This window comes from Salvia hispanica, chromosome 5 (assembly GCF_029641045.1).
Source record: "Salvia hispanica isolate PSC_SH4W2 chromosome 5, Shi_PSC_v1, whole genome shotgun sequence".
Lineage (NCBI taxonomy): Eukaryota > Viridiplantae > Streptophyta > Magnoliopsida > Lamiales > Lamiaceae > Salvia > Salvia hispanica.
Window position 1 is genome coordinate 15,573,674 of NC_142696.1, and position 26,683 is coordinate 15,600,356.

At 37.5% G+C, this 26,683-nt stretch overlaps 5 protein-coding genes across 5 annotated transcripts; all 5 read left to right on the forward strand.

The window, feature by feature from the left end:
* The first annotated feature begins 242 nt into the window (after positions 1 to 242).
* ECH2 (enoyl-CoA hydratase 2) lies at positions 243 to 4,242 on the forward strand. Its single transcript, XM_048082680.2, has 11 exons — positions 243 to 807; positions 886 to 908; positions 1,027 to 1,132; positions 1,540 to 1,610; positions 1,732 to 1,804; positions 1,888 to 1,927; positions 2,358 to 2,430; positions 2,538 to 2,688; positions 3,433 to 3,503; positions 3,722 to 3,895; positions 3,973 to 4,242. Exons 1-11 carry the CDS (start codon positions 751 to 753, stop codon positions 4,058 to 4,060), a joined length of 927 nt encoding a protein of 308 aa, XP_047938637.1. The 5' UTR covers positions 243 to 750; the 3' UTR covers positions 4,061 to 4,242.
* A 2,074-nt stretch (positions 4,243 to 6,316) lies between these two features.
* Positions 6,317 to 7,535, forward strand: LOC125191317 (uncharacterized). The gene is made up of 2 exons (XM_089059093.1): positions 6,317 to 6,844; positions 7,521 to 7,535. Exons 1-2 carry the CDS (start codon positions 6,317 to 6,319, stop codon positions 7,533 to 7,535), a joined length of 543 nt encoding a protein of 180 aa, XP_088915219.1.
* A 2,393-nt stretch (positions 7,536 to 9,928) lies between these two features.
* Positions 9,929 to 11,354, forward strand: LOC125189803 (putative pectinesterase 63). The gene is made up of 4 exons (XM_048087036.1): positions 9,929 to 10,375; positions 10,561 to 10,767; positions 10,849 to 11,090; positions 11,180 to 11,354. Exons 1-4 carry the CDS (start codon positions 9,929 to 9,931, stop codon positions 11,352 to 11,354), a joined length of 1,071 nt encoding a protein of 356 aa, XP_047942993.1.
* Positions 11,355 to 12,105: 751 nt separating this feature from the next.
* On the forward strand, positions 12,106 to 14,028 carry LOC125189802 (pectinesterase 1-like). Its single transcript, XM_048087035.2, has 4 exons — positions 12,106 to 12,555; positions 12,976 to 13,182; positions 13,254 to 13,495; positions 13,869 to 14,028. Exons 1-4 carry the CDS (start codon positions 12,106 to 12,108, stop codon positions 14,026 to 14,028), a joined length of 1,059 nt encoding a protein of 352 aa, XP_047942992.2.
* Positions 14,029 to 14,431: 403 nt separating this feature from the next.
* Positions 14,432 to 16,350, forward strand: LOC125186071 (pectinesterase 1-like). The gene is made up of 4 exons (XM_048082385.2): positions 14,432 to 14,946; positions 15,387 to 15,593; positions 15,657 to 15,898; positions 16,108 to 16,350. Exons 1-4 carry the CDS (start codon positions 14,500 to 14,502, stop codon positions 16,265 to 16,267), a joined length of 1,056 nt encoding a protein of 351 aa, XP_047938342.1. The 5' UTR covers positions 14,432 to 14,499; the 3' UTR covers positions 16,268 to 16,350.
* Positions 16,351 to 26,683: the final 10,333 nt, after the last annotated feature.

Here is a 26,683-nt window from a genome sequence, read left to right on the forward strand (position 1 = left end):
TTTGGAGCACAGCAGAGGATCCGAGTCCCTTTTTATTCTCTCTTACTTTATTCACTATATTTTTTCTTCTCTCTCACTTTATTGTTATTTTTATTTAATAAGTACATTATATATCATTTTCTTAATTATTGTGTCTAAATGAAATGTCACCACACCAATACTAAGTAACGGAGGAAGGGAGTATATGTTAACTTAAAAATTTTTATATTAAATTAAAATATTGTAAATCATTTTGGTATGTACGGTAGCCCAAAGGAAGCCTCTCATCTATTGATCTTTGTTTTGCTAAAATTTGTGAGAGGAATTGAGGGCCAAAGAGTGATGGAATTTTGGGCGAGTTCTGTTCTGGAGAGAAAGAGGGAGTTGAGAGAGAGAAGGAAAACGATGGTTTCTGGGATGGGATGGGGGTATCTTTAATAGTGTGTGATGCATTTCCTATCACAAGTGCATCATTTGTAGTATTTGATTTATATGTATAAGGAAAGTGGTATGTATGCTTGTGTTGAAACATCCAATTAGATGTCTTTTTGAGATTAAGAGTTGTAGGTAGTGTCTGCCAATTGCTCGACGAAAAGACCAAGAGAGAATGAATTTCCTTTGGATTGATTTGAGATATCAGCAAAACGACGCCGTTCCGGGAAGGATTAAACGCTGCGTATTAAGCACAGCAGCTTCCTCTGTTCCCATCCGCATACCCCTTGTCTAAACATCTCTCTTAATTTTGAGCAAATTTGCCAATCGGAATCGTCTATGGCTGGAACAGCGGAGATTGATCCCCAACTGGTTATTTCATACAAATTTCCTGAGGTACATTTCTCACATTCTTTTTTAATCTAGATTTTCCTCCTAATTTCCTTCTTTTTTGGCGGTGAAAATGCGCATCAGTCAACCTACAGCTATACTGAAAGGTATGCCGGCCTGAATTTTTCGCTCTATCCTTCTTCTTTTTTTATGTTTATTGCTCAGTTATGTGATTGAAGCAGTAAAAAAAAGAGCAAAAAACTGACGGTGTTGGTTGATTGCCAGGGACGCTGCACTATATGCACTTGGTGTTGGAGCTTGCTCGAGAGATCCGGTGGATGATAAGGAGCTGAAATATGTTTACCATCAAGATGGGCAACAATCAATTGAGGTTACTTACATTAGGGATATCTTACCGTTGTATATAGGATTAAACAAAAAAAAAACTTTTATATTAATGTGTGCCCTTGTAGGTTTGTCCTTGTTTCCAATATATGCTGGTTGATTATTATAAAAATATATGGCCAATTGTGGCTGATTGTTGATTCTGTTTGCCGGTGATCATAAGCAAGTCCGAAAGATGAAATATGATGACTATAATTATATTCGGACTTGAATTTGGCCTACCCAATATCTTGTTTGTATTTTGTATGACTTATCTGATTTCACCCCCTTCATATGGAAAATGAAATCAAGTTTAAGCAAGAAATTGAGAAAGTTTATTTTCTTTATACGAATTTTGTGTGCTGTTGAGCTGGTTAAGAAATATATTCATTTTTATCCTTTGTACATCCACAGGTTTTGCCAACATTTGCTAGTTTATTTTCTGCTGGACTTCAGTCACAGATTATAGAGATGCCTGGTTTGGTGTGAGTAATGATGTCAATTCTCTTGGCACATCTGTGTGCTTTGACATTAAGCATACAGTTCTGGAAATGGTTTATCGAGCATACTAGCTTTAAGTAATTTCTGGCATTTTTTCAATTCCAGATTTGATCCTCGTCTTCTATTACATGGGCAACAGTACATAGAGATATACAAACCTCTTCCTTCTAATGGCTATGTAAGGTTCTCACTCATCTTATTTTAGATTGTTAGTTTTTTCTGCTTGCTTGAGCTGATTAGTTTATGTCTATTTTGATACAGATACTTAATAAGGCTACGGTTTCTGGGTTGCATGATAAAGGTTTACTTCAAATATTGACCATACCCTCAGTGGGAGATTTCTTATATCCTTTTCCTTACGATGAATGAGTCAGGCTAAAATCATGTTTAGAACTTATATTGAATATTGATTATATCGTTTTGCAATAGTGAGCGCCAACATAAGGTAACAAAAAATATGCCTTCCCAGAAACGCCAGGTGCCACTCTAAATAAACAATAATTAGATCCTATTCTCAGGATTTAACCTTTTTTAGAAGTCCACGTGGGTTGAAAAAGTATGAATTGTTGTATCTTATAATATACATTTTGTAATTTATTGTCCTCACTAAGCCTCTATTGGGATTAAGATTTTCAGGCAATAGTATGCTTTTGTGTTGTTTATGATATTTACTTTCTTCCTCATGGTTGAATGTTTCATAAAAGAAAGCTCATATTGGGATCTCCTTTCAGGTAAGTCAACGGTTCTCGAGGTTGAGATTTTAAGTTATGAAAAAGAGTCTGGTGTACAGCTGTGCATGCAACGGTAAGGTTTTCTGTATACCCCATATATATCTATGCCACTGGACTTTTAATTTTTTATTTTAATTTATGTTATCCTGAAAGTTGATATATATTTATATTGTTTAACAGATCAGCTGTCTATTTGCGTGGTGCTGGTGGATTCTCACAATCACCCCAGCCTTACTCTTATACAAAACACCCCTCCGGTCAAATATCGACTTACAAAATTCCTGAAAGTCAACCATTTGTTGTGTTTGAAGAATGCACGCATCCGTCACAGGTATGTGTGATTTTATTTTTAGGACCAGATATGGTTGTTAGCTCAGAAGCACATGGGTGCATAGGAATAGAGAAATGGTAACAATCAAATATATATCTACCAGTAGCAGTGATCAATATCATCATTTATCATAAATACATGGCTAGCTGGATTGTGTCTCGCTGTTGTCACTTCTTTTTGGTGGTGATCTTTCTGTTTATTCGAGCTAGCATGGTCATGACTTATCAACCCAATAAAGCGAAAAATGGTGAAAAGAGAAAAAGAAACTAACCTCTTATATAAATTGATGATAAAAGTTATGTGCCAGCCAGTCAAATTGCTGTTTATAAATAAGATACCAAATACCTCCCAGGCTTCCACTCAAATCATGTCTTACATTTTGATTTGGAAACAAATTCTTTTTATAACCTGCCACTCGGTTTGATATGTTTATGATGTGCTATTGGGTTACCGTAAGTGGACATATGCTTTCAAGTTAAAACAAAGCAAGTGATTTCTCTCTTCTTTGACTTGGGGTTTTGATATGTAAAAGCAACTCTGAGTAATATTTTGTGCTGAACTGATTGATGAATGAGAATTGAGAAATTTCACAATGTTGGATTTATTATTTTTTCTCAGTAACTAGAAAGCTGGCTATGATTTTTTGATAATTTGTTGTTCACTTACATGTTGATTAAAAACACATCACATCTAGTCACTACTTGCATATGCTTGTAGTTTTGAATTTTTCAGTAAATGATGCAGGCCCTCCTCTACAGGCTTTCTGGTGATTACAATCCATTGCACTCAGATCCTAGAGTTGCCGAAATAGCCGGGTACCTATTAAACTGAATTTTTTCCCTTACTCTGTGCTATTTCCTGTTTCCCAGTGTCTTTATTTCAGCAATCCCAGTCCCAGATACTGATATTATTAAACTTCCCTAAAATTTTGGAACAAGAACTTTAGCATATATGTTTGTTTAAAATTCAATGCAAAACCTTGAATTGATGTATCGTTCATGTCTATTCATTTTGTTAAATTTGGACACATCAGATTTTCTCGTCCAATCTTGCACGGACTGTGCACTCTTGGGTTTGCAATTAGAGCCATCATTAACAGCATCTGTCGGGGAGACCAAAACATGATCCGCAACATAACTGGGAGATTTCTGTTACATGTATACCCAGGTGAAACATTGATAACAGAAATGTGGATTGAAGGGTTCAGGTAAATATGATTTTAACATTTACTAGTTATATTGGATGAATTTGTTTGGTATGCTTACAAGTGGTTGGAATTTGCAGTGTGATTTATCAGGTGAAGGTCAAAGAACGAAACAAGGCTGCGCTTTCTGGCATAGTCACTCTCAATCGCTTCGCCTCATCTCTCTGATCTCGATCTCTGATGTTGCGATCTAAGTTTGCTTGTGGATTATGTGCATCTACTCCTCTTGTGTTTTTAAATGGCTGAATTATTTTGTGGCTATAGTAACAAGTTCTCCATCAAATATTTCAAACTAGAACTGAATAAATAAAATAACGCTGTGCAAAGATATAAAATCAATCATTTGCTGATGTGCATGTAATATTTCAAACAAGTTCTCCTCTTCGATTTGTTTTTAATCTGCGCAAACAAAGGTGAAATTCATATAAACTTTCCAAGATTGAATAACCTTGATACTATACGACCTTACTTTAACATATACTTTTAGGAAAAAACATGAGAAATATCACATTTTAAGTTATTTTAAGTCATAATTCCAAGATAGAGGAAGTTGGTATAAAGAGTTTATAAGATCAATCAAATACTACTGAAAACAGAAATAGATCAATTGATGTACCACAATGTATGTGAAATTATTTCATGCATATGCTATCAAAATCTTTAGCGATTCTACGATATCATACAATTTTCAATCAATATACTCCCTTCGTCCCATAAAAAAAATGTTTACTTTCCATTTATGTTCATCCCATAAAAATGTGAGTCTTTCCATTTATCAAAAGTTGTCATCTACTCATTACTCACATACATTAATTTATTTACAACTTATATCATTATGTTCCACCATTACAACTTAGAAGCTACTTGGTATGGTGGAATGGAATGGGGGAATGAAATGACATTCCTACCTCCATTCCATTCCTTTGCTTGGTATTTTATTTCCTTTTCACTTGGAATCACCATTCCATTCCCCATGCGAATAGCCATTCCTTCAATTTAGCTAAGGAATGGCCATTCCATTCTATTTCATTTTATATTTTTCTTATTTTAAATTTTAACAAAATTATATCAATATTATTTTATATTATATTTAAATTTAATATCATCTCAATTTTATGATAAAATTAAAATTTTAAATTTTTAATTATTGAAAAAAAAATCCACACACAAGTAGCAACACACTCTCACACACACAGCAAAAAAAACACACGCACACACATAGCAACACACTCTCACACACACAGAAAGAAAAAAAAAACACATGCACAGACACAGCAACACAAACTCACACGCACTGACACACAGCAACACACATCAAAAAACACACACACACAAACACATGCACACACACGGCAACACAAACTCTCAAACACTGACACACAACAACACACACACATACAATACACACACAGCAAAATACACACACACAAAGCAACACACATAATTTCATTCCATTTGTATTCCTTTCATTCACCAAGCACAAGAATGGAATGAGGATTCCATTCCATTCCCATCTTCATTCCATTCCAACCTCCATTTCATTCCACCCTCATTCCATTCCATCATACCAAGCATGACCTAAGAATTAAACAGTCAAGTATATCATCAATTAGAAAAATAATACTCCTATTAATATAAAGAAAAGATTAATTAATGAATAATAAATGTATAAAAGTGAGGGTTATCGTTGTTTATAATTTCTCGTGGATTAATGTTAACTATGGAATGGAATGGGGGAATGGAATGACATTCCTACCTCCATTTCATTCCTTTGCTTGGTAAACTTTTTCCTTAGGAATCACCATTCTATTAGGAATGGCCATTCCATTCCACATGGGAATATCTATTCCATCCACTTAGCTAAGGAATGGTCATTCCATTCTATTTCATTTTCATTTCTTCTTAAAATTTAACAAAATTATATAAATATTACTCCCTCCGTCCCACATTTGTAGTAACATTTAGTTATGGCACGAGTTTTAAGGAATTGGTGGAGTGTGTAATTAAGGAAGTGAGAGGTGAAGTGTGTAATAAATGAAATGAGATGGTGGAGTGAGATGATGGAGCGTGTAAGAGCAACCACTATAGGGGCGGCGCGCCGGCCGCCCCCATCGCGGCGGCGCCGCGGCGGTCTATAGTGGGGCGTGCGTCCGCCCCGCGGGCGGACGAAACTCTTGGGGCGGAAGGGCCATCGCCGGCTTTGCGGCGAGGACGGGCCGCATGAGAGAGAAAAGCGGCGGCCGCCGCGCCTATCTATAGTGCGGCGACGCCGGCGCGGCGGTCGCCGGTTTAAAATTTTTATTTTTTTAATTTTTTTAATTTCGAATTTATAAAGGTTTGTTTATAAATATTCCTCCCATTTTCATTCTCTCCACACACATCTTCACTCTCTATCCATTTTCTATCTCTAAAAACATTTCGATTATGGATGATTTGTGGAATCAAGCATGGGATTCTTTGATTCAAGAGGTGCAGAGGGAGGCCGACGAGGAGGCGGCAGCGGCGGCGGCGGCGGCGATCCCTCGTGAGATTCGTCATCGTCGGACAATCCCACGGGACCATGTCGGAGTGGCTGAGCGGCTTATGGCCGACTACTTTAGCGCTGACCCTCGTTACCCGGCTGAGATTTTTCGTCGGCGTTTCAGAATGTCGCGACCGCTCTTTACCCATATAGCAACGACATTGGCGGACCGGTTCGAGTGCTTCACGCTCCGGAGTGATTGCACTGGCCGGATCGGGCTGTCTACTTTGCAGAAATGCACCTCTGCAATTAGGCAACTTGCCTATGCCGGACCGGCTGATATGTTCGACGAATACCTACAGATGGGTGAGACGACTAATCTAACTGTGCTCCGGCAGTTTTGTAAGGGCATTCGGGAAGTCTTTGGTCCGGAGTTCCTACGAAAGCCAACCTCTGATGAGTGCCAGAGACTGCTCGATATGCACGATGCGGTGCACAATTTTCCAGGGATGATGGGCAGCATTGATTGCATGCATTGGGAGTGGAAAAACTGCCCGGTGGCGTGGAAAGGCCAGTTCACTACCGGTTTCAAGCAGAAACATTCGTCGATGATCCTCGAAGCCGTTGCTGACTACCGTTTGCGGATCTGGCATGCGTATTTCGGTGTTGCAGGTTCGAACAACGACATCAACGTTCTGCAGTCGTCGCCTATCTTCAATGATGAGTGCCGGGGAGAGGGTCCGCAGATCAGTTTTGTAGCAAATGGCACGCAGTATCGCAGGGGATACTATTTGGCAGATGGAATATACCCTCGTTGGCCCGTATTCGTCAAGACACTTCGCCAAGCGGCTGGAGCGAAGAGACAATATTTTGCGCGAAAACAAGAGGCCGCTAGGAAAGATGTTGAGCGAGCTTTTGGTGTGCTCCAAGCGCGATGGGCCATTCTACGCTGCCCGGCACGAGTGTGGCACGAAGATGATGTCGCGGATATTATGGTAGCATGTATCATATTGCACAATATGATAATAGAAGATGAAGGATTTGCGGTAGAACGTTGGGCGCCGGAAGATGGTGCAAGTACAAGTCACGGCGTTCCTCCGCGCCGATACAGATGGGTGTACCACGTAGTAATGAATATCTGATCCAACGTTTCGCGGATATACGCAGGAGCACAACACATGACCAACTCCAGGTCGATTTGATGGAAGAGATCTGGGCACGTAGGGGAGGCGGCGTAGCGTGAAGAACATTGTGTGATTTTCCGTAGATCAAATTTTCGTTGTAATTTTCCCCTCACTTTAATCCGACGAAAATTTAGTTTTCTACTTTAATTTTATTGAACTAGCCGTTTTTGTCTAATTATTTATAGTCCGATAATTTTAATTGTATTGAATTAAAATATACAACAAAAACAATAAAGTGAAATTTGTCCACTAAAAAGTGTCCGCTATTGCTGCGGATACTTTTTTTTTTGTGGCTGTGGACAAATAAAATGGGGCTATGGACAAAAAAAAAAGTTGTCCACCAAAAAGCATCCACCTATAGTGGATGCTCTAATAAATGAAGTGGGATGATGGAGTGTGTAATAAATGAAGTGAGTTGGTTGAAGGTGGGTCCCTCTTTGACTTTTTGGTTTTTTATTTTCGTTTTGATTTATTTTAATATAGATAATGGCATTTGGGTGTAATTTTAGTGAATAATGGGGTAAAATTTTATGTCCAAATATGGTAAATTCTAAATGTTACTCCAAATATGAGACGGACATTTATGGCAAAATATTACCACAAATCTGGGACGGAGGGAGTATTTAATATTATATTTAAATTTAATATCATCTCAATTTTAGCATAAATTAAAATTTTAAAATTTTTCATAATTGAAAAAAACACACTCACACACACACAAAAACACACAGCAACTCACACAAACACACACACACACACAGCAACACACAAAAACACACACACAACCAAAAAAAACACACGCACACACAGCCAAAACACACACACACACACACATACGCGCACACACACACCAAAAAACACATGCACACACAGCACACCAAAAAACACACGCACACACAAAAACACACACACACACAAACACATACACACACACAGCAACACAAACTCACACACACTGAAATGCAGCAACACACACACAGCAACACAAACTCACACACTGACATGCAGCAACACACACACACATCAACACATACCTATGGCAACACATGCACATATATGTACACACACACACAAGCACATGTGCACATATATATATACACACATCAACAATACATACACCACATATGCACACACTCATTTACGTGTATAGTTCAACTTAATATGATCCAAAATATTTGACAAAAATATTTTTAAATAAATATTTTTTTTTATAGAATCAACATATTAATTATTCATATTTCATTTCATTCCATTCTTATATTATTCGTAGTTACCAAGTTTAGGAATGAAATCAATCAAGAAATAACAATTCCATTCAATTTGTAAACCTTACATTCACCAATCACAAGAATGGAATGGAATTGTCATTCTATTCCCACCTTCATTCCATTCCCTCCTCATTCTATTCCATCATACCAAGCATGGCCTTAATTTTCTTGAGTTATCTTTAATTACTAGGACGAAAGGTGAATAAAAAAGTATAATAAAAAAAATTAGAATATTATGAATGCTAAGTTAGTAGGCCATTGCATGGTTACAACTGCTTACAAGTTACAAGACTGCTATTATGGCTACCTACGATTCTGAAAGGGCATATTATTAAAATTTAGGGTTCATATAAAATCAAATAAAAATGAAATATCAATATATAATTATTAGGTAAATTTTAAACTTTAAAGTACAAAAATAAATTCTAGTCCAAGTTTAGTACTCCCTCCGTCCCACGAAAGATGTCACACTTGTGGGACGGTACGAGATTTTAGGAGGTTTTGTTTTGTGTGTTAAATGGAGAGAGAAAATATGATTTTTATATTCATGTGAGTGATCACATTTTCCAAAAAGGGAAATGTGACATCTTTTGTGGGACAAACTAAAAAGGAAAGTGTGACATCTTTCATGGGATGGAGGGAGTACTAATATACATAATATTCATATTAAAAATATACTTATTCAATGGAGTGCCATACATTATTATAACTTAAAAAGTAAAATTATAGTCAAGTAAGTACTCAATACCAGTATACATTCTGACTGTGCGATCTGTAATAATCTTTGCCATATAAACATCGCAACAATTCAAATAATTTTATGAAATGAGATTATTTGATACTACCAATGAATATTTTAACGTATGATTCTCTATAAATAAGTCAATGAAGATCTTCAATTGTATACTTTATATTCGAAAGTATATAGTACAATATCAGAGTTGGTTTATAAAAAAATCTAATTAACAAAATCAATAGCTTGATTCTGTAAATAATAGTACAAAAAAGACTACCATGGTTTGCATGGCTATTAACTGCATGTTTCTAAATTTTCCTTCATATCTAACCTCTTAAATATATAACCCAGTAATCTCTATCGAATTTATCACATTCACAAAGTAAAATGGCGTATACTATTACTCTCATGAAAGCACTCTTCTTCTTCACTCTCAGTTTTCTTTCAATCGACGGCAAGTTTATGATTCCCGCCGATAAATCTCAGTTGGAAAGCTGGTTCGAGACCACGGTGGGCTATGTTTCTGCTGCCTCGAGCTCTCCAAAGGTGATCAATGTCCGAGTGGATGGCAGCGGAGATTTTAAGACGGTAACGGATGCCATAAACAGCATCCCCTCGGGGAATAGTGAGCGCGTGGTGGTGTCGATTGGCCCCGGAAAGTATACCGAGAAGATAACTATCGGTAAGGATAAGCCATTCGTCACATTGCAGGGAGACCCCGACAACATGCCGGTTTTGGTTTTCGACGGCACGGCCAAAACGTACACCACCGTCGATTCCGCCACCTTGACTGCCGATGCCGACCAATTTTATGGCGTCAATTTGATGCTGGTGGTTAGTACTCCCTACGTCCCACCATATGCGATTGATTTTCTCCTTGATTTCCATTTTTGGCTAAAAACAAAAAAAAACACCTTATCTGACTTACTTTACTTTTATTTTATTTTATTTCTCTAGTACTTTATTCTCTTTACTTAATTCAATGAATATCATTTTCTTAAATTACGTGCTGATGCTAGAATTCCGCACCAAGGCCAGACGGAAAGAGGGATGGAGCTCAGGCGTCGGCAGTGAGAGTAGGCGGAGACGCTTCAGCGTTCTATAACTGCAAATTCTACGGATATCAAGACACTGTTTTCGATTACAACGGGAGACATTTCTTCAAAGATTGCTATATTGAGGGGACTGTGGATTTCATATTTGGATCCGGCACCTCTATTTATATGGTAAGTCTCATTGCCATTAACCATTAACTAACCACTACTAATTAGTTACACTCTGATTTGATTTTAATTTTGTATTTACAGAACTCGGAGATACATGTTATTCCCGGAGATCCAACTGCATTCATAACAGCACAAGCGAGGTCGAGCGATAAAGAAACATCCGGTTTCGTATTCGTCCATTGTTCTGTGACTGGGTCAGGCCAAACCGCATACTTAGGCCGGTCGTGGCTTCCCTACGGAAGGGTGATCTTCGCGAACACCTATCTAAGCGACGTTGTCAACCCTGAAGGCTGGTCCGACAAAATGAATCCTAGTAATGATAGGTACCGTACATTAAATTCAATATTGTAGCTGAGTCGTATTCTTTTTTTTTATAATAAACAAGAATGTAATTAATGTTGAGTGTGTGTAGGACTTCGTTTTTTGGAGAATTCAAGAATGAAGGCCCGGGATCGAACTTTGACAAGCGGGTAACATTTGCTAAGCAGCTTAGTGAAGAAGAAGCTAAGCCATTCATCAGCCTTGATTTTATAGATGCTTCTTCATGGTTGATGCCTCCTCCCAAACTCAAAATATCGATTTCCTAGCTGTATTTTTATTAATTTTTCAATCCACACATATACATCTATATAGATGTATATGTAAGTACACAAGGTTTTGAACTATGATTTAAACTAGCGGGAAATCAATGTTAGACTTTGATAAGCTTGATAGAGAATCATTTCAACGTTGATCAGAACTAAACTTTTTGTACTCACTTAGGAAAATATGTTTGTAATGATTGAATCACTATATATTACTCCAACTTGTGAAAAGTTTTAGTTTCCCTCGATTGTAAATTTATATCAACTAATCACAGATTGTATCGTTATTGTATGGAGTATCGTGACTAAAAATTTCGTTATCTTGAAACTTCTTAAAATGAAAAAATAACTCAATTAATATGAAACAAACGGAGTCTTACAATGTACTCCATCTGTTGGATTTGTATCTAATTAAAGGCAGAAAGTCGGTGGTAGTAGTGTTAAAAAACACTAGCGATGAGATAAATAGGCTTGACTCAATGTTTAATAGTAATATTCATTGCATGGGTATTAAATATAAATTCTAGTAACTTTAATTTCCTTTATTTCAAAAATCTTAAATACAATTTTTCAAGGAATATTTTTGTAATTTTTTTTTCATGGGATTAAATGCATGTTTGTAAATTTTCATAAATGCTAATTTTCAACGGAAAAAACAAAACACTAGTATATAAATATCATGTAATCTAATCCAAACGACAAAAATAAAATTGTCTAAGACACGCAGATGGTATCAAATTTACTACATAGAGAAATGAAAATGTCTTATACTACTATCATGAATACACTCCTCTTGATTCTCTGCTTCATTCCTATCGTTTGGTCTGATGACGACCAATTCATGATTCCCGCCGATAAATCGCAGTTGGAAAGCTGGTTTGAAACCACAGTGGGAAATGCCTCAAGCTTTCAGAAGGTGATCAATGTCCGGGTGGACGGTAGTGGCGATTTCAAGACGGTAACCGATGCCATAAATAGCATCCCCTCAGGGAACAAGGAACGCGTGGTGGTGTCGATTGGCCCCGGCAATTATACTGAGAAGATAACTATCGGTAAGGATAAGCCATTCATTACGTTGCTGGGAGACCCCAACAACATGCCGGTTTTGGTTTTCAACGGCACGGCGAAAACGTACGGCACCATCGATTCCGCAACCTTGATCGCTGATGCCGCCAATTTTTATTGCGTCAATTTGAAAGTAGTGGTCAGTATGCTACTCCCTCTATCTCATTAAAAATGAAACGTTTTTCTTTTAAAATTGTCCCTTTAAAAATGAAACATTTCTTAAAATGGAAACAACACTCTCTTTAGTTTTTCATCTCTCTTCATAAACTCACAAAACAACACTACATAATACTCGCTTCAAAAATTAAATAATTCATATTTATTGGGACGGAATGAGTATATATCAAAGTTTGATATTCCCTCCATCTTCCTTTATTAGTTTAGTCCATTCTACAAAATTAGTCAACTTTCTATTTTTGGAATCTATGTTACCACATGTTACATTAATAACAATGTAGGTTTCACTATTCACCAATGCTACATCAATTACATTTGTTTTTTTTTTTTTATACTTTACCAATTTTGCATTAAAATACTTGCAAAATATTGTAATTGCAAGAATTCTGCACCAAGGCCAGACGGAGTGAGGGAGGGAGCTCAGGCGGTGGCCGTGAGAGTAGGCGGAGACGCTTCAGCATTCTATAACTGCAGATTCTATGGATATCAAGACACTGTTTGCGATTATAGGGGGAGACATTTCTTCAAAGATTGCTATATTGAGGGGACTATCGATTTCATATTTGGACGCGGCAAATCCATTTATCTGGTAAGAGTTAAACCACTTCTCAATCATTGATTGATAAAGATGTGACTATATATATAATTTGGTATCTATAGAACTCGGAGATACATGTTATTCCCGGTGATCGAATTGCATACATAACAGCACAACAGAGGTCGAACGATGAAGAGGCAACGGGTTATGTGTTTGTCCATTGCTCCGTGACTGGGTCAGGCCAAACTGCATTCTTAGGCAGGGCGTGGTATCCCTATGCAAGGGTGGTCTTCGCTAACTCCTTTCTCAGCGACGTGGTCAATCCTCAAGGATGGTCCAACAATAAGGATCCCAGCAATAACAGGTATCATTACATTATGTAAAATGTGAGCGAAATGATTTATTGTAGGTTTGTGATTTATCCAAAGAAAGTTAAGTTCCATTGTGTATTTAAGATAAATTTCAAAATATGGGTGCAAACCTTAATTTAATTGTATAGATAGGTGTCGTTCGGTTTTCATGACTCATTATCATATATTTATCTATCTAGAATTAAGTTTATGTATGAGATTCAATCTTATATGAACCAAACATAATCCATATTCATTTATAAGATATAATCTTACAAACCAAACAAGAATGAGATGTAACGTCATTCTCTAATGTTATCATATGTAGGTAGATTTGACCTAACAAAAGAGAATAAAACTAACGCAATTACTGACAAATGTGTGCAGAACTGTGTTTTTTGGAGAATTTAAGAATGAAGGACCTGGATCAAACTTTGAGGGGCGTGTAACGTTTGCTAAGCAGCTTAAAGAAGAAGAAGCAAAGCCATTTATCAGCCTTGATTTTATAAATTCTTCTTCATGGCTAATGCCTCCTCCCAAACTCTAAATATGAATTTCCTAGCTGTATTTTTGTTAGTTTCTGAATCAACACCCATATACATCTATATAATAGATGTAAGACTAGTGTAATAAAATGATAACTAGTTTCATTTATTATCTTTGATAACTTTAAGTATTTGGACATTTAAAATTTATGTTATGCACACGTTAGACTGAATTATTTCACTCAATCAAAGTTAAAAAGTAGTCTCTTGAAAGTTGAAACCATATCAACCATCCATGTCCAAACCACATTACACCAAAAAAAAGGAAACACTATATAAAGTTAGAAATTGACCAAACCAACTAAAATATGAAACATTGTCCTAGCCAGGACATACAAATTCTAAACCACTACCTCAAACCCAATTCTGTCCATCCCTTTCTTTATGCTTTTCTTCCAACACTTTTTTTCTTTTTTCCATGCAAATTATTACATAACAAGTTCCTTTCAAACATGCAAGATTAGAAAGTAGAAATGAAAATGTCATTTATAGTTGTGGTGGTGATCCTGTTTTCCCTTCCGATCATAGTTCGATCCAACGATGCAATTCCAGCCGATAAGGCCCAATTGGGAAGCTGGTTCGACAAGCACTTGGCCGTGAAGAAGCCAGCGGCGGTGGGTGGAGGTGGTCCACCTAAGGTGATCAGGGTCGGGGGAGGCGGCCAATTCAGGACGGTGACTGAAGCCATAAATAGCATTCCTGTTGGCAACGCGCACCGCGTCGTGGTGTCGATTGCGCCTGGCAATTACACAGAGAAAATCACCATCCCCAAGGAGAAGCCGTTCGTCACCTTGTATGGAGACCCCAAAAACATGCCGGTTTTGGTCTTTGCCGGCACGGCGGCCAAGTACGGAACGGTGGAGTGCGCGACGCTGACCGCCGAGTCCGACCATTTTATGGGCGTCAATTTGAAAGTGGTGGTATGTTCACAAAATTTAGTCTCTCTGATGATAACCCAAGATATGGAGTAAAATATAAACTGTAAAGCAGAAGTATACCAAACAGACTCTGTTTGGAATGATTTTGAGTTGATGTGGGTTTGAATCGGTTGTAGTCTTCCAAACGATCATTGACATTCTCCTCAATATACTATAGAGAAAAAACAAAAAAATACAGAATCGTTCTTCTGACTTATGAGGACCAAAACCCGTCTTATATATATATATATATATATATATATAGAAAAATATAAGATTTTTTATTTTCTATTAATATCATCCCTCAACAAATGAACGAATAGAGAATCACTTTAGCCAAGAGTTAAACTTAGTAGATCATTTTAATTGGGAAACTTAAGAGATAGTCATAAACATAAATTATTCATGTGGCTGGCTAATAATTCTAGCAATACTTTTGTAAGAATTCTGCACCGAGGCCGGACGGGAAGATGGTGGGAGCTCAGGCAGCAGCTGTGAGAGTAGGCGGAGATGCATCGGTTTTCTATAACTGCAAATTCTATGGATATCAAGATACCGTATTTGATTACAAGGGGAGACATTTGTTCAAAGATTGCTACATAGAGGGCACTGTTGATTTCATTTTCGGAAGCGCCAGATCTCTATACCTGGTAAGTTGACGCAGTGATGACGAATGCAAATTCATGAATTGTAACCATTTGTTGCAAGTGCAGAATTGCGAGATACACGTGATTCCCGGAGATGGAAATGCGATAATCACAGCACATGCTCGGAATGATGCAAAAGAGGAAACCGGCTTCAGTTTCGTGCACTGCTCAATCACCGGGACGGCCCCGAATGCTGTGTTGGGCAGATCATGGTTCCCATATCCAAGGGTTGTCTTTGCCTTATGTGATATTAGCAGTGTTATCATTCCTGAAGGATGGTCTAACAATTTCCATCCTGAAACTAACAGGTAATTACTCCCTCTGTCCCATTAAAAATGTAACATTTTCTTTTTAAATTACCCTATTAAAAATAAAACGTTTCCTAAAATGGAAACAACACCATCTCTACTTTTTCATCTCTCGTACTTTATTCTCTCCTCATTAACTCAGAAAACAACACTATATAAAATCCTATACCGAAATTACAATATTTTATAATCATTTTATTTTTGTGCAGCACCGTATATTTTGGTGAATTTAACAACCGAGGCCCGGGTGCCAACATGGAGAAGCGAGTCACGTTTGCTAAGAAGCTTACTCCAGCTGAAGCTAACCCATTCATCACCCTTGCTTATATAGAGGCCTCAACATGGCTCTTGCCGGCTGCAGGAATCTAAATCTATACTTATATTTCTGTTCATGTAATTCTACTGCTTCCCACAAATAATTAATACTAATAAAAACTAATAGTTGCACTTTTTTTGTGGTGTGGAGTAGTAATAGTTGCACTTTTTGTTTTTATCATACAAGTATATTTTAGTGATTCAGTTTTATGAGTTAGACCTTTTAGTTTTCGTGTTTTCACAATTAATGAAATTTTCCATTTACATTAAATGAACCTAATTTTTTCCCACGATTTTAATTTTCATTTTCTGTTATACTATCAATTTGTCTTGTCTACTGTCTTAATGCCATGTCTGCATATACCTTCACCATAATTGTAATAAGAGGAACTCATACTTTAATATCTCAATATTCCTTCAATTTTTAATGATTTATAATTTTAAATTAAACATCGTTTCTTAACCTTTGAAATCACAATTTTGGAAATATTATGTATTTCCTGATGCTATTGTCACCTTCTTATATACTCAAGAAATTACACTATAAATACAAAATATTATACCAATAGTATTTCAAATTGGTACAAAACAAATTTAAGTTTACATTAGTCACATAAAAGTTTCATTATTATTTTAAATTAATACATTTTGCTTAAACTAACAGCGTTAATTATTTTAACTTTATTTTATAAGACTAATTATGATAGTCATTGCACCATCAAACTTTTTTATGATAAATACTTTGAAGCCCCTTCTTTAACAACAAATAGCGAAAAAAAGTTAAAACTTGCATCTATTTAAATAGTATATAACAGATTAGGTGTGTGATCAAATACTAACTAAGTTACAATAATAACTAATAACTAATATCAATTTTGTATGCTGAAATATCAACTAATATCCTATAAAAGTCTTAAAGTTTCTCATCTTCTGAACTCATCAGCGCCGCATTTGCCGCCACATCTTGCGACAAGTAATGCCGAAGAATTCAAAGTGGAACTTGGTCGGCTGTTGTAGCTTTTGCCGGAAGAAATGTTGTGCTTTTGTAGTTGATAATCAAACTGGAATTATTAGAACACTGCACCATATTAGTGCTATTAGAAATATGAAGGTGCAATTGTTGGTTTCACTTTTTGTGTAGTGTCGTGTAGTGTCGAGAATTGTCAATCTATTATGAGATTGAGATTTAGCTAAAGGTGGTGCTTCTTTGCTAATTATTGGGCCTGCTAGGGTGAGAAAAACCACAATTATCAGGATAATACATTCACATCTTCCCGTTCACAACACATTTTGAGGAGTGATATTTTATAAAATGCAAGTTCCACACGATGATGTACAACATTAGCTATGAATACGTTCTTGTATGTGAAAGCCAGTTAAAATAATTAATAGTGTTGGTGAATTTAAGCAAAATGTATTAATTTAAAGCAGTAATAAAACTTTTTGTACGATTCATTTAAACTTAAAACTTTTTGTACCAATTTGAAGTATTGGCAAAATATTTTGTATGTATAGTTTAATTTCACTGTATACTCATAAAGTTCAATGATTTATTAGACTAAATTAAGTTTCAAGTTTTCATTAGAAATATAAAATATAATCGTTTTTCTTTTGATATATACATGTTGTAATATAAGATATATGTTGGAGGAGTTTACTTTGGAGAAAACATTAAAGAGTACAATTAGTGGTATATATAGGAAATGATTTATGAGATGTTGTGATGTGGTGAAACTAAGAAAATATTTTTGTTTTTCAAACTTCTCAACTTGTACAAAATAATAATCCAACTCACTCCTTATACGCATACCCTGGTTATTCTAGAATTCTCTACTTCACTCTTTAATATTCTATATCTAGATTTTTTACTATAAAATTTAGATATTTTACTAGATAATAGTATCTACAGTCTAGGGAATTATCTAGATAATTCTACTAAAATATCTAAATAATAGTCTTCTCTACGTCATTCTCTCTTACTTTACTCTTTATACATTTTAATAATTTATTACTCTCTCTGTCCCCCAAAAATAGACTAGTTTTACACATCATTTATAATTATAATGTAGACCATACAATCAACTAATACTCATTTAACTACCTTTTCCCCCATCTCTTAATTTTTCTCATCTCTCTCTTACTTTACGAATTACAGATTAAAACCCGCGTCATTCACGAATTTATCAATTTTTGGGGACGGAGGGAATATTATTTTTGCAGACGAGGGAAGAAAATGAAATGAAATGACTCTACTACTATTAAACGGAGGAAATATAATAGAATATAATATCTGAATAATTCTACTATAAAAATTAAGTTTATTTGTTTTAATTCCAATAATACCATAAAGATATTTCCTAAATTAACAGAAATAATTTGAGAAAAAAATTACGAATAAAATTAATGTCTACCGAAATTATCCTCACTTTGTCAACAACTAATTTCAACTATTAAATTAAATCAGTCTATGGATATTTTAGTTTGATAAAGCCCAACTAATTTAAAAAATATGAGCAAATATTTAGTTTATTTTTACTTGGTTAAGTAAAAAATGTATTCTATCCGTCTCGGGGAAGATGACTCATTTCTTAGGTGGCATGAGATTTTATACAAATTAATTTTATATGGTGAGTGGAGAGAATAAAGTAAGAAATTAAAGAGTTAATAAAGTTTTAGAATGAATGGGATGAAATTCCCAAGTCGTATACAGGCGGTACTCTAACTATTACAATCGAAAGGAAAAAGACGACAATAAATGGAATGGAAATTACAACGTAAATAATAAAACAAACAAAACTATAAGTCGAGTCGAGGAAATTCCTCTTTCCACAAGACAAATTACGTCCCAGGTAGTGCTCACGGAATGATGTATTGTTTCCAAAGATAAAACAACTTCCTCCTAGCGTGTAGAAGCACCTCAAACCCACTAGGCACCAGCGAACTTGATGGAGTTCCGAGAATCGAGCTAAACAATACTCCTAAAATGCACACTAGATGTAGAGAGCTAGAGAGAAGAGAGAATGTTGTTGTGTTGTTGGTTCATCCCTCTAAAACTCCATCTTTTTATATGAACAAAAGATGGACATGGAAGGTCATGACATTAAGACACCATAAACCATAATATTAATGATGCAAAATGATGCAGAAACGTATGAGAATGACTGAACTGGTAATAAAGAATTCAAAAATCAAAGTTTGTCTTTTAAATTCAACAATGAGACCTTTATATAGGCAAAGAGAAAAATAAAACTAAAAGGAAAATAACTAAAATGAAAATAAGCAAGAAAGGAAAATTTAATTTTGTACAATGAAAACAATTGCTCCTAATATTTTTCCTTCTACTAATTCTATTAACTAGGAAATAAATAAAACATAAAATATAATTTACTTAGCCTCCAAGTTTCTATAACTGCATCATACTCCCCTTCTTGAAAAAGACTCGTCCTCGAGTCTACTTTATCTTCATCACCACTGATAAGTCGTATTCTAAGCCTTGGTTACTGGTCAGTATTGTTGGGACTACCGCAGCGGAAGACACGGAAACCAAACAGGTCCTAGAACGGATCTATTTAGGTGATTATGCATTCGACTCCAATTTAATGCAATTTACATAGATCTATAGATATAACATCAAATAAACACATAATCATGCATATTCGATGTAGATTCGATTGTTACCTCATAATCCATCATTGGATTGACGTTGCTAGCTGCACCACCCGGAGATCCTTGGTTTATCGACCACGAATCTTCCGTACTATTCCCTCGTCCTTGATTCTCCATCCGTGTGGGCGGATCTTAGAAAACCAATTAAATAACTTTGAATTAATCTAGGGAAATCCAATACAAACACCAAGTTGTCTAGATCTAATCCTATGAATTAGGATAGATCAAGAACAATAATCAAAACCCTAATTCTCCCACGCGCTAGGCACGAAAATCGAGACCAAGAGGGGGAGAGAGAGAGGCGCCGATTTTGGCGGCTAGGGTTAGGGTTTAGTGTGTCTTGGATTGTGTGCTAGGGTTTCCCTTTCATTCATTATTTATAGTGGACTTTATTGGGCTAGTAAGGGGATCCATGGAATGACTTAAGTGTTGGGCTCACCCATTAGATAAATTACTAATTAAATCAAATGACCCATGATTTAATATATTATCAATGGAATATTATTTATATTGCACTCCCACTTAAATCACCAAATTACAAATAACTTGGGTCCATTTTATTTTATAATATTTCCCGCGTTTAAGATTATCTTGATCCGTCAATTTAATTTTTTTGTCTGCTATGTGACTAGAATTAAATTAATTCTTCAAAGAGTTTTTCTAGTTTGAAACTTTATTTATTATTCGTGGAATAAATTCCAACTGCGCAGATTTCTGAATAATAAATTCCTCTTTCAAACACCTCATTGGGGATCACCCTTTTAGGGATTTAATCATACCACACTGGGCACGCGAATTCTATGAAATAATATTCCAATACCTTCATGTTATTCAATTACTACCACCCAAGATATCATGAACTTGAGTTACGTACAAACTCTCACATATTGATAAGTCAAAGTGGCGTTTGATTGAATAAACAATATTGATATTAATATCATAGACTAGAAAATACTAAACTTTCTGAAATATATTCTTTCAGTAGATAGCAATAAAGAATACATTTCGGATTAGATCCTTTCAGTGCTTTACCACACCGGTGTTACTAATCTCTTCTTAGGTAAGAGAGAATTATCACAAACACCGCAACCGTACCAATAGGTAGCCAAAGCCTATCTAGGTTGTGAATACGTTTTTCTTCTTACTAGATCTGGCCAAGTCCCCTACTGGAAAACTCATGAGGAGATTCATCGAATTTCCCTACTTGACCTTCTTAGTAAAAAGCCTTAGACTTGTTTATCATATTTCAATAATAAACCATTATATTATATTATTTATTCTCATAAATAGGTAAACAAGTGGACGTGGCGTTTCTCGTATACATGCACAAGCTGACTGTACAAAGGCATGTACGCTCGAAGCATCTTTTAGTATACAAACCCCAACAAGTATGTCGTGATTTGCATGTATTATCCGCAAAATAGTTGCTCAAGTGTGCAGGATAAAGGGATCCAAGTCAGTAGGAGACGGTTCGGACGACGCAGGTGAAAAGAGCGCTAGAAGGGTGCAATAGTGACCAGGATGCATGCCAGAGAAAAGGCTCGAGATAGAGAAGAAGGATAGCTGGATGATCATAAACAAGGGCAGAAAAGTCAATTCGTGAAGGAAGTCTACCCTAAAAGCAAGGGCAAGTCTCCCTATAAAAAAAGCCACATGGAGAGAGAGAAAGAGTTCTGAGTTCAAAAGTCCAACCACTACACTTAGTTAGAGTTCTCTCGAAGATCAGTTCCTTCAGCATTATCCACATTCTTCTCATTCCTCGCCACAACTATGGTCACCTGAAGTCCAGACGTCCACCGGAGAGTCATCATCCCACCGTTCCAGCCAGTTTGTCATCGTAGCAGTAGCAGTTCTATCGCCCGGAGTGGCATAAACAATCTTTAATCGCTTTCCTAGTTTAACTTTTACTAGCTTTCTTCGTTGGATCTGTTGCAAACCTTTAATCTTGTTGCCTTTTGAAGTATTTCGTTAAGATCTAAACGTTTTAATTATGAAGTTTGTTTTTCCCATCTCTCTTTGGTTTGAATCTGCCTGGGAAAGTTAGATCTAGTTTTCGCTTTTATTTTCTAAGTGTTTACGCATGTTTTCTTTTGAGTAGGCTAAATCTGGAGTCGTTGATCGGAATTTCAAGTTCATGTTTCAGTTTAAGTTTTCGTGCATGAGTTTCATGTTTTGCGTTGCCATCACCACCTTGCATGTTAGCCAGTAGGAGTAATCTGCAGTTTAGTCGTTAATCTTAAATTTAAGCTTTTTAATCGTTGATCTTGTGTTTGAAGTTGAGAATCTGTGTTCATCTATGGAGTTTGAGTTCATGTAATTTCTGTTGATACTTGTTGAGGAAGAAATCATCACAATCCAATTTTACTTTGGACCACTTTTGCTTTTTACTTACTTTTTACTTTTGTACCTTACTTTAAGTTTGTACCCCCCAGACCTGTCAGAGTTGCCACCCAGCCACCAAATATACCATGCTGCTCTAATTTCCTCATTTAGTAACTGTCTACTTTCCACATGCCTCTGAGATACCTTGTCCCCTACTTTCACGTACACAGCCACATGTCAGTCACTTTCACGCCCACTAGTCAGTAGGGTACCATCTTTAATTTCCGTCTAGGTAGAATCTCAACCCAAAAGCGTGGTAGCTAACCAAAACCTCCCAGATTATCATCGCAATTACCCGAACGTGTCCATTTCTCTGGGATTCGACTATTACCTCCACTATACTAGCCAGTAGAAGTGGGTTGAGGAATTTATTTGATACCAGGTTCCGGTCTTCGTGCCAACGACTCAGCTAGGTTGGGATTTTATCCTGATCAGTTGATCGCACCTCTAATTTAACACAACACAGACTGCCTGACCAAGGACTATCAACCACGTTTCACATCCACCAACAATTCTGGCACTCCAAACTCCTTCTCAATGGTTTCAAAAAAAATTTGAGCCTCACATGCGAAGTAGGCAAGACCCACTGCCTAGTACCCCAAATCATGCATAGCTAGAGCAATTGCACAAAAATTAGGAATATTGCTTCGCATCACATCATATGTGTCAACAAGAGCCACAATGTTACTTGGGAAGGCCAAAGCATACGATGCAAAAGCAGCTAACTCACTTTTGTTTGTTTCACCGAAAATCCCACCTAATAGATTCGACCGCTTTAGTTTTCTTAACCAAGCATGTGCCGAACCACCAAAATCCTCACAAACATGGGAGCCATCAGAACTGTAAAGTGATTTCTCTGTAATCTCATCAGCTTTCAGGATGCAATTTCCTCGTTCAGCCTCGTTGTACTCATCATTGACAATGACGGCAAAGCCCTCGTCTTTGGCAGCATCGTCAAATTTCATAGAAGGAGGCGATGTTTGTTCATCAACAATATATCCTCGTTGTATACGGGCTTATCATACACCGGCATCGACAACATATCATCGTCGTATACGAGCTTGTCGTACACCGGCATCGACAATATATCCCGGTCATACACGAGCTTATCATACAATGGTATCAACAATATATCCTCGTTGTATACGGGCTTATCATACACCGGCATCGACAACATATCATCGTCGTATATGAGCTTGTTGTACACCGGCATCGACAATATATCCTCGTCGTACACGAGCTTATCATACAATGGTATCAACAATATATCCTCGTTGTATACAGGCTTATCATAGACCGACATCGACAACATATCATCGTCGTATACGATCTTGTCGTACACCGACATCGACAATATATCCTCGTCGTACACGAGCTTATCATACAATGGTATCAACAATATATCCCCGTCGTACACGGGCTTATCATAGACCGGCATCGACAATATATTGTTGTTACAATTCTTGGATGGTTCGGGGATCTGTTAAGAGCACTCTTCCCTTAACAAAGAACTTCTGTCAATTCACGTACGAATACCACGATTTCGGCGCCTTCGTCACGAAGGTCGGCGGCTGAAACGAATAATCTGGCGCAGAGATCTTCCTCCGTCGACAGAGAGTTAGGTTTACGAGAGTATTACGCAAGTAAGTTGGGCAAATAATTCTTCATTAATTGAATAGGGAATTAATTAAAGCCCTATTTATACCCTCTAAGGACCCTAGGGTTGGTTCGACCTAATCCTATACATCGGGAAAGAACCAACAAAGAAAACCCGACGGAGCTTATAAATTGCTCAATGAAAATATGTTTAGCAAAAGGGAAAAACTAAATAATTCTTACGCAACTAAAATAATTAAATAAAAAGAAATATAAAAATATCTTCTCGCCATCCGACGCCTACTTGTACTCGTAATCTTAGAGACGCTCCGGCGGCTTGAGCTGGTCTCGTGGTCGGAGCTGTCTCCCTCCGGCGTCCTTTCTTGGTGCTGCATCTACAAGCAGTTCATCCGCCTCCGGCGATCCGTCCTCATTCCCAATCGGAGACTCCTCCTCCTCCGATAGCTCTTCATCATTCTCCTTCGGCTGTTCCCCTGTTCCGTCCACCGACTGCTCCCCTGTTCTCCCGTCACCATTTTCCTGCGCTGTCGGTGTAAGTGCATTCGTAACAACTCCCCCCTCCTTAGCAACGCCCTTGTCCTCAATAGGGATAACTGGGAAATGCTTCCGTAACTCGGATAAAGGCTCCCACGAGGGTGACTCCGTCCCATCGGACCAGCGTACCAGCACATGTTCCACTATTTCCCCATTATACCACATGACCTGCGAGTCCAAGATGCACATAGGGTGGAAAATCGGCCGGTGACCCCTGATTTTAGCCGGAAATGGCACCACGGGATCACCCTTCACAAAAGCCCGCAACAAGCTAACGTGGAAGATGTTATGCACCCTACTGCCCTCGGGGAGGGCAGCCTATACGCCACGGGACTGATACTCTGCAAGATTTCAAATGGCCCGTAAAATCTCCTTGCCAACTTTGCGGAAATTGGCTTCGCTACCGAATGCTGGCGGTATGGCTGCAGCTTCAGCCACACAAAATCCCCTACCTTGAAGTCGATGTGACGCCTATGGCTTATTCGCCGCCGCACTCATCCGCTGTTGCGCCTTCTTAAGATTGTTACGAAGGTCAGTCAGGAGTTCGACGCGCTGCTTAATCAGGTCTGCCACTGATACGCTCGGATTTTGCACTATTTTAATGCCGTTATTTGGTCCGTTTTTTATGCCAAAGTCACTCCACACGTCCATTATTTGCATATTTTTTCTATTTTGGTATTTTGACGTGTTTTTTGAGAAACGTGCATAATTGAGCCGAAAAAGGGAGACAAAACGCAAAGTCTGGAAATCTGGAGTCAAACGGCGACCGGCAACCACCGCGGACGTGTGCGGCGACCGACGGCGCCCGGCGGGCAGGTCAATGCAGTGGTCCGCCTCGGAAAAATACGCTTGGAAGAGAAGTCTCGCCGGGCGACCGCCGGAAGTCGTGCGGTGGTCCACCGCCGAGGAAACAGACTCTCTGGACTCCAACGCGACGACCGCCGGCTAAGGTGCCGCGAATTCGAGATGCCCTAGATTTGCTCCAAGATTTACCATATTTTGAAGATCTTTTCCTTCTACAACAAGGATTGGTTTTCCCCTATAAATAAGACCTCAAGCTTCATCAAAAAGAGAGAGCTTCTACTTGCAAAATAATTCATAGAGATCAATAGCTAGAGTACTTCACTTGTGCAAGGAGTTGGAGAAGGATTTCAAGAACATCAAGAACGACAAGGATTCAACCTACGGGTTTTATTTGCTTTTGTTTTATGTTCAAATTGTCTTCCCTTCAATCTATGTGTTTAGCTTATTTCATCATGTGTAACTAAACTCATAGGATTCTAGGGATGTGTTAGTAACGACTTTGGTTATACAATTCCTTTTTCTATTTAATATCCGTTTTGTTTTTACTTTGTTTCTTCCCTAAGTAGTTCTGATGCTGCATGATTGAGTGACACAATCATGTATGATTTAATATAGCTTGCTTCATAATTGTGACAGAGTTCTAGCGAGTTAGGTTCACTTAGTAGACGCTACAGTTAGCTTCCCTTAAAACGGCACTGTGAATTGAGAGTGAGGACTTTTCAAGGGTCTTAGGAGATTTTTGGAGTTACGTGTTAGGATTGACAACCCTAATTTTGTAATCAACGTTTACATCGCATAAGCATAAGCTAGGTGACTCGTTCTATCAAAGTAATAACTGTGCTAGGGTATTGTAGTTTGGAACTTGTATAACCATAACTGTGAACGCACATCTTTGGGATTCCCTTATCTCTATCGATTATCTTCGTGTTTTATTTGCATATAGTTGTTATATGCTTTTTATTGTTTTTAGTTTTCAAAAGTTTTCCGAAACCTACTGCTTTTCCAGATAGTAATTGAGTCTTAGTAGAGGATAGACACTTTGTGTTTGCCTTCCCCGTGTTCGATATCCGGTACTGACCTTTGGCTATACTATATATACTCTGTATACTTGTAGGTTTATTTAGTGCTAAAAAATAGTGCATCAGCCACCAAGGGTGGAGTTTTGATGGATGGCGGGGCTGCCACCAGGAGCGGTGGCTCGCGGCGCGTACAAGGCATGAAAAGGCGAGGTACCTAGGCCTGCGTGGTGAAAACAATTTAGTGCCAACTCAGCCCACGGCAAGAAATTCGACCACGTCGATGGTCTATCCGCGGTGAATGCCCGAAGGTACTGTTCCAACCCCTTATTTCGAATCTCCGTTTGCCCGTTAGATTGCGGGTGATACGTCGTAGTAAAATTGAGCTTTGTGCCACTAAGGCGCAAAATCTCCTCCCACACTGCATTCAAGAATACCGAGTCACGATCTG

Excerpts from the sequence above, each read along its gene's own strand:
- LOC125189802 (XM_048087035.2), top strand. The coding sequence starts at position 12,106 with ATGAAAATGTCTTATACTACTATCATGAATACACTCCTCTTGATTCTC. Across the intron at positions 13,183-13,253 it reads GCGGCAAATCCATTTATCTG|AACTCGGAGATACATGTTAT; the intron begins GTAAGAGTTAAA and ends TGGTATCTATAG. Across the intron at positions 13,496-13,868 it reads AAGGATCCCAGCAATAACAG|AACTGTGTTTTTTGGAGAAT; the intron begins GTATCATTACAT and ends AAATGTGTGCAG.
- LOC125186071 (XM_048082385.2), top strand. The coding sequence starts at position 14,500 with ATGAAAATGTCATTTATAGTTGTGGTGGTGATCCTGTTTTCCCTTCCG. Across the intron at positions 14,947-15,386 it reads GCGTCAATTTGAAAGTGGTG|AATTCTGCACCGAGGCCGGA; the intron begins GTATGTTCACAA and ends TACTTTTGTAAG. Across the intron at positions 15,899-16,107 it reads TTCCATCCTGAAACTAACAG|CACCGTATATTTTGGTGAAT; the intron begins GTAATTACTCCC and ends ATTTTTGTGCAG.
- LOC125189803 (XM_048087036.1), top strand. The coding sequence starts at position 9,929 with ATGGCGTATACTATTACTCTCATGAAAGCACTCTTCTTCTTCACTCTC. Across the intron at positions 10,768-10,848 it reads CCGGCACCTCTATTTATATG|AACTCGGAGATACATGTTAT; the intron begins GTAAGTCTCATT and ends TTGTATTTACAG. Across the intron at positions 11,091-11,179 it reads ATGAATCCTAGTAATGATAG|GACTTCGTTTTTTGGAGAAT; the intron begins GTACCGTACATT and ends GAGTGTGTGTAG.
- ECH2 (XM_048082680.2), top strand. The coding sequence starts at position 751 with ATGGCTGGAACAGCGGAGATTGATCCCCAACTGGTTATTTCATACAAA. Across the intron at positions 2,431-2,537 it reads GTACAGCTGTGCATGCAACG|ATCAGCTGTCTATTTGCGTG; the intron begins GTAAGGTTTTCT and ends ATTGTTTAACAG. Across the intron at positions 2,689-3,432 it reads AATGCACGCATCCGTCACAG|GCCCTCCTCTACAGGCTTTC; the intron begins GTATGTGTGATT and ends TAAATGATGCAG.
- LOC125191317 (XM_089059093.1), top strand. The coding sequence starts at position 6,317 with ATGGATGATTTGTGGAATCAAGCATGGGATTCTTTGATTCAAGAGGTG.